Genomic DNA, 7,694 nt, shown 5'->3' on the forward strand with positions numbered 1-7,694 from the left:
CCATTGGTAGTAATGCTTATCATTGATTCTAGTAATGCATACCACTGACAGGCTGAACATCTCGACAAACCAAGATCGGCCTGATATTACATAGATCTAGGCTCACCTAGAAAAAACATAGAGCTAGGCAAGCCAATGATACACAAAGGCATGTAATTCTTACATGGCATGGACAATAAGCACACGATGAAAAGGGATCCGGGTCGATATTATCAAATTGGTTCAATTAAGATTGTCTAATGTGGCTCATCCCTCGCTTTGGACTATAGCAGGCTAATGTGGTACCTCACAATTGTCACTAGTTCCAAATCACAAGTGCAAGGCAGGGCAGGGTACGGTTTGATTGCTCCTGGTTTGCCTAAGCCTAATTAGCTTGTTTATTGCCCTAATAGTTAGCTTCTTTGGTTTTTGGAAGGTATTATATTTTAAGTACAAAATTATTGTATTTACTACTCTCTATGTTCCAAAATATTTGAAGTTTTAGGTTTGTCTTAAGCCAAACTTCTTAAAATTTGACCAAGTATATAGAAAAATATGTTCCTATCTAGAGTATCAAATATATGTTAGAATGCCTGCTCAAAAAAATATGTGTAGAAAGCAAATATAATTTGTGATGAAGCTGATTTGGTTTTGTAGATGTTGATATAATTTTCTCTAAACTTGGTCAAACTTAAGCAAGTTTAACTTATAGGACAAACCTAGAACTTCAAATATTTTGAAACAGATGGAGTACTTTGTATACTATTCTGTTAGTTGTAAATATACATGACCTTTTCGCACATTCATTATAATCTTGAAATTCTGTAAAAATGGAAACAGCAACTTTAGTTTCCATCTCTGTATCTGGCTTACTTGTAAGTTTGTTTCTTATCTTACATATTGTATTTTGTCCATATATGTTTAGACATTGAATTGTGTGCTTATGTTGTTCACTTGTGGTCAGTGTCTGGTGAATTATCTGGTATCTTATCTCATGTTTATGTTCATGTATGATCTACGGAACTATACAAGATTTGTCGATCAGTATTAGCGCTTATATTAGAGAAGCAATTTTGTACTTAATTATAAGGTGAATCCCTAAATACTCAACAGTCAAAGCAAAAATATTGTGGTCTTGGCACGATGACTTTCCAACTGTCTACTACAACAAGTTTTGCCCGGCTCTGATGAGGGAGGGGCGATGATGGCGGGGCGCGCCTTCGACTCGCTTCAGTGTTTGTAGTCGTCACTAGATGGTCTACGGATCCGAATTTAATTTTTATTATTTCTAATGTTCGTTATACTGTTGTGATTAAAGATGAATAGATCAGATGTTTTGCCCGAAAAAAAACTCAACTGTTTCAAATCCCCATGTCTACGATAGAACTTTAAGGAATTTTCACCTACTCACTTCCACTTCCATGGAATTGGTGAGAGCCAAATGGAGTTGAGCTTTGCCCATTTCTTGGCCGAAACATTCCCGCCCAACCGTTTTGGATGCTGCTCCGAAAGCTGCACCTGAGGTGAAGATTCATTAATGACATGCAGACCAGGTGGTTGCTCGCGCGTGCAGCCAGCCACTACTATAAAGCCCGAGCCTGACGGATCACTTAGACACACACTCACCTGAAGATTCACAAGCAACTAAGTTCATACGTACGTGCGTGCAGCAAGTAGTAGTCTTCCAAAAGATCGGCCGGCCATGGAAAGCAGCGGAACCAGCGGTGGGGCGGCGGCGCGGCGGCACGCGGCCATGCTCGGCATCGGTACGGCGAACCCGACCGGCCTCCTAGTGCCCCAGGACGTCTTCGCCGAGAACCTCTTCCGCGTCACCAACAGCGACCATCTGCCTGAACTCAAGGAGAAGCTCAAGAGAATCTGTACTACTACTACTATGTTTCTTTTTGGACGTCACCGACCATACTCTGCATGCATGCATGCATGCTTTTCCAACGAACAATTGAATTGTACTTATTCTGTTCTTGCAGGCGAAAAATCCGGCATCGAGAGGCGGCACTTCCACCTGACGGAGGAGACGCTGGCCGCGCACCCGGAGCTGTTCGACAGGGAGCTGCCGTCGCTGGACACCCGCGTGGACATGACAGCCGACGCCGTGCCGAAGCTGGCGCAGTGCGCCGCGGCCAAGGCCATCGCCGAGTGGGGCCGCCCGACCGCTGACATCACCCACCTCGTCTTCAGCACCTACTCCGCCTGCCAGGCCCCCACCGCCGACCTCCGGCTGGCCACGCTGCTGGGCCTCCGCCCCACGGTGAGCCGCACCATGCTCAGCCTCCACGGCTGCTACGGCGGCGGCAGGGCGCTGAGCCTCGCCAAGGAGCTGGCCGAGAACAACCGCGGCGCGCGCGTCCTCGTCGCCTGCTCCGAGATGACGCTCGTCTGCTTCGGAGCGCCCGACGGCGGCAACATCGTCGGCCACGCGCTGTTCGGGGACGGAGCGGGCGCCGTCGTCGTCGGGGCCGGCCCTTTCCTCGACGGCGAGCGGCGCCCGATCTTCGAGATGGTCTCCGCCACGCAGACCACGATTCCCAGGACCGAGCACGCGCTGGGCATGCGGGTCTCCGGGGGCGGCGTCGACTTCCACCTGGCCATCCAGGTGCCCACGCTCGTCGGGCAGAACGTGGAGCAATGCCTCCTCGACGCATTCCGTAGCGCCATTGTCGACGACGACGACGGTGGTGCTGCTCCTCCGCCATCCCCATGCTCTGGGAATGGGAACGGGAGGTGGAACGACCTCTTCTGGGCGGTGCACCCAGGAGGCCGTCCGATCCTGGATAACATAAACAAGGTGCTGATGCTGGAGCCGGAGAAGCTGGCGGCCAGCCGGCATGTGCTCCGCGAGTACGGCAACATGAGCGGCGCCACGATCGTGTTCGTGCTTGACGAGCTGCGCCGGGGCCGGAGCCCGCTGCCGGAGTGGGGTGCACTGCTGGCCTTCGGACCGGGAATCACGATCGAGGCCATGGTGCTCCGCTGTCCACGCTAGCTAGATGGTCCATCCATCCACGGCCGGTGCCCATATTCATCCCAGGGCTACTTATATAGGTATACGTATTTGTGTGTACGCGTGTGCCATACAAAGTGCACAAGTCATCAGCCAACTAGTAGTCAAAGAAGGCAGACGGCCACGTCACATATATATCTCTGTCAGTCATGCACCTAAGCTTTCAGTCCAGCCATGTCCCACTAAACTAGCTACTCCTAATTATGTACCTGGGTGTAATATGATTCAAAAAATGAGTAAATGGGTTAAATAAAATGCAGACCTATATAAAGGCACTCCAAATATTTTGTTTTCTAGCTATATGCACCTGTATGTAATCAAGGTACGTAAAAGATGCAAACTGAGCCTAGCTCAGATGGTTAGGTTATTTGTGGTGGTACCAGCCCACCAGGATTGTCCTAGTTAGGTGCTCATATTTTTTTGGATTTATTTCAGTCTTTCGGGCGATGTTCGTTCAGCCTCTCGGAGGGCTTGACTGCAACTCAAAGCTAAGAATAGTTACATATTTTGGTTTTTGAATATCAAGCAAGTAGCAAGAGAATTGGAAATCCGTTCATGCTCCCGGGAACACACGCTCCTAAGTGCAAAAATATTTTTTTGAAAAGCCAAAAAAGTTCCAACAAAAAGATGAAATATTTTGGCCTGTGCAAAAAAAAACACCAGATGTTACCCCAAAATGTCACTCTAAATTTGTTTTTTTCATCGGCAAAACACCACTGCTCCGTTTCGCATGAAAATTTTCAAGGATGTTTGCGACACTAACATGAACATCTAATTCAGAATTTTTTTAAAATATTTACTATTTTTTTGTTTACTATTCATGCGGGACCGCGCGCTTCTGGGAGCCAAAAAGTCATTTCTCTAAACGCTCATATGAGCGTTTAGATAATGACGTTTTCCAAGATTGGAGACCAAGGTGCCTCCGCGGAAAGATAACATGAAAGGTGGCGTAAAGATAATGACGTTTTGGCTCGCGGGAGCGTGCGCTCCCACGTGAATAGTAAATAAAAAATATATAGTAAATGTTTTTTTTAAATCTGAAAAAAAATTAGATGTCCGTGTTAGTGTCGCAAGCATCCTTGAAAATTTTCATGCGAAACGGAGCAGTAGTATTTCGCCGGTGAAAAGAAAATTAGAGTAACATTTGGTGTTTATTTTGCTTGCTTTTTTTCACATGCCAAAATGTTTCATCCTTTTGCCTACAAATTTGTATGTGACAAAGAACACACAGAATTTTTGTTGGAACTTTTTTGGCATTTCAAAAAATATTTTCACGTGCAGGAGAGGGAGCACCAACGGATTTTCGAGCGTTTAGATCACTAATTTAGTGATCCGAATGCTCTTCTTTACAGAGGAGTAATAACATTGACATTAGTCACTCCAGCTATATTTGTTGCCATGATCTCTCCAGCTTTTCCAGTAGTAACACATTTCACATATGATGACTAATTTAATTTTGTGATGACCTCGCATGCATTCTCTCTCTAGTGCAGAAAAGCATGCTATTTACGGTTGCAACTGTTTTGTTGCATCATTGCCAAATGTACATATAGTTAGTACTACACACATGCATATGCATTTCAGAGAAATATTTTTTTATAAAGTGAAATGCATTCGATATGCTTTACCATTCAACGAACAACCAAACACCAAAAGAAATCCATGGAAAAGGATTGTCCATTTCAGAACTCTAGTTATACCATTCCTTTTAAATAAGAGATGGACAAACTAATTCGATCTAACATAATTCCTGTCTTTTCTACAAATTATTGATGCATGATGCATGCCAAACAGCGTGCACATGCGTCAACAAAGAGAATCTTCATGCAAGAAACTGAAAACATTATATGCAAACTAGAAAGTGCAATTATCCCTGCTCTTGGATGTGACTGAGTTTCATCTATACATAAGATAAAAATTTCATGATAAGTGGGACTACTTTGTAGAACTCAATGTCCCAAGAAATAGTAACCAACGAAAATCCTTTCTTGCATGGGCTTAATACAAAAAAAATTATGTTTGATTTTGTATGTTGCACTTGACTGAGTCTCAAGTAAACAAAAAAATATTCATAATTACTGGAACTCAACAACAGTTCATCCAAAAGAATCACTAGGAATATATCATACTACTTGCCATGCTTACTAACAAGTATATCCAAATCATTCAATATGTTTACTAGCACGCGCTAGCACAATGAAAAATACCAAGAGCAAGTGGGATGTATAATAGTGCAAACATGTACAACTCAATAAGTTCCAGAACACCATAGTTAATGTTCATGAAACAAATACCCCTGGTATGGCTGTAAAAAACCATATGCATGCAAATAGCATGATCATAATTTACATCATCAGTAAAGTAGGTTTTTCTCTTGAACATGTTACACACGACTTTGTATATAATGCAATTTTTTGTACTAGCCGGTCTGAAATTAATGTAATGCTTCTCCAATAAAAAATTGATAAGAAGCATCAATCAAAATGAAATTAATGTAATGCTTCTCAATCAAAATAATGACAATAACAGAAATTTAGCGATTTCAAAGGGATAAAAAATCAAACTTCAATGGTGAATCAAACATGCAAATAACCATGTTCGTATACCAATTGTAAGAAAAATTGTGACGCCGAAACTTTTATCCAGAATTTTATGCACTAATTTAATTTGAATTTTTTTGATCTCTTCTATTTACATACCTTTACATCTATGTGATACATGTGAAACCACCATATTCTTCGACATAGAGCATTCGTAATAAATGGGGTTTTCTCTTCTCTCTTCCTTCTTCTCTTAGTGCTCTCGCAATAATTAGAGAATGATATTGTCAGGTGTTCCATGTACGCACCACCATGCATATGTGCATGTCATCTCCTCTCGCTTCCATTTTGCAAGCAAGCCCCTACAACCCCTAGCCATCGTGTAGCGTAAATATGTTCTTGGTATATCACAAGATCAAGTGTCTGGCCCACTGCAGAAAAAATATCAAGTCTTCGCCTCCTACATATACGGGTACTAGAGGGATTCCACCATAATACAGGCACGTCTCATAAACCATCATCTCACTTGGAATAGACGCCTTGTACAAGCGTCATTCAATTCCTAAGAGCGAGTATAATAAGGTGATGTAAGCAGACGTGAAGTTTCTGCTCACGAGCTCAATACACCCTCATGATCAGTAAAATAAAAAATAGTACAACAACAACAACAACAATATGAGCTCGAGAGCGGAAGAGTACTTTCGGATGTAAGCAGACTATAAATTTTTTAATATTATATTTTTGCTGAGTTGAAGCGGGCTGTAGATTAGGGTTTATGGATTAGCGTTAAGAGCTAGTTGCAATGCGGGGTCGAAGAAACTTTGTGGATTGTGAGGTGGATTGGGAGTGTTAATAAAGTAGTACATATTTATAGCTAACAAACATATTGGCTATTAGATTAGATACATATGACATGATGGTAAGATATAGTACACAATTGACTACTATTATCCTTACTCTTAACATAGGTGATCCATCGCCAATCCAACTGTTTGTGTGCATCAATCAAACCGCAGTCATGCACTAATGAACCATTGTGCATGCCCCTCGCCGGACGGCTAATTAGCACTTGTGTGATCACCGGCTCGTCATTGTTCCAAAAGTTATGTTCCTTCCAAGTGATGCATGCGTATGCATTCAAAGCAAGTATAATAAAGCAATGTAAGAGGCTATAAAGGTTTAAATATTATATTTTATTAAGTTGGAGGAAAGAGAAGACGAGAGAGAAGGGAACGAAATGGTCTGTATAATAAGAGTCAGCTACCACATGGGTTTGTAGATTATGGGATGGGCCATATGTATTAACTAGATGATACCCCGTGCGTTGCTGTGGAAATTCAAGCCAAAAAAATCAGCGGAAAAAAGTATAAATTTATACTATAATTATGATAGCTTGTTAGTGGGAAACACACACTTGCGTAAGGCTTCTAGCCAACTGATTACTTGAATGTGTGTTAGTTTGTTCCTTGGATATTGCCTACGTACCCTATCTTTTGCTTTTCTGATTTTGTACAATCTTGAGTGACATTCTGCAATTGTTACAATGACACAGATGCATGTTTGTCTTCTCCTTTACCTCACTTCTCAATGTTACAGACCAATAAGCAACACAGGAAAAAAAATCAGAAACTACTCCTCAATATGATTGACTTAATGATGGCTGCAATTAAGTATCACTTGGCATAGAAGCCATTTTTTTCATATTGCTTTGTACACACCAATGCCAAAAGCTTGGAGAAAAGAAAAATCTTAGGACCCAAGCATAAAGACCAAAAGAGACTCCCTTGGCACAAAATTCATAACGCTCTGCTTTTAAGGCCACATATATATTCAGATATTCTATTAACTCCCTATGTATAAAACAACTTCACAATGAGAAAGAGGAACATCTCTTACATTTTATAGAAAGTAAAATGTATGATTGCAGAAATCGCAGTACCAATACAAATATTAGTTTTTTTTACATGATCAACAATAGTCTATAAATCAAAGATTCAAAAGTAAATGACTAAACATGTAGAAACAACATGAGGAAGAGGAGATTATTCTTTCACTATATCATAAAGATTACATTGGTACACCTATTGCAGCTACTTTCCACTCATCATCAACATCCTAGACATCTCCGACGACGAGGCGTAGTTAGCTAGCGT

General features: G+C 41.9%; 1 protein-coding gene across 1 annotated transcript; it reads left to right on the forward strand.

The window, feature by feature from the left end:
* The first annotated feature begins 1,610 nt into the window (after positions 1 to 1,610).
* Positions 1,611 to 3,295, forward strand: LOC125506418 (bisdemethoxycurcumin synthase-like). The gene is made up of 2 exons (XM_048671233.2): positions 1,611 to 1,859; positions 1,968 to 3,295. Exons 1-2 carry the CDS (start codon positions 1,682 to 1,684, stop codon positions 2,981 to 2,983), a joined length of 1,194 nt encoding a protein of 397 aa, XP_048527190.1. The 5' UTR covers positions 1,611 to 1,681; the 3' UTR covers positions 2,984 to 3,295.
* Positions 3,296 to 7,694: the final 4,399 nt, after the last annotated feature.

This window comes from Triticum urartu, chromosome 5A (assembly GCF_056163025.1).
Source record: "Triticum urartu cultivar PI428250 chromosome 5A, HENAU_Tu73, whole genome shotgun sequence".
NCBI lineage: Eukaryota > Viridiplantae > Streptophyta > Magnoliopsida > Poales > Poaceae > Triticum > Triticum urartu.

What these genes read in the sequence shown, in the direction of transcription:
- LOC125506418 (XM_048671233.2), top strand. Translation starts at nt 1,682, where the DNA reads ATGGAAAGCAGCGGAACCAGCGGTGGGGCGGCGGCGCGGCGGCACGCG. An exon ending in GGAGAAGCTCAAGAGAATCT is followed by an intron (nt 1,860 to 1,967) that starts GTACTACTACTA and finishes CTGTTCTTGCAG; the next exon opens with GCGAAAAATCCGGCATCGAG.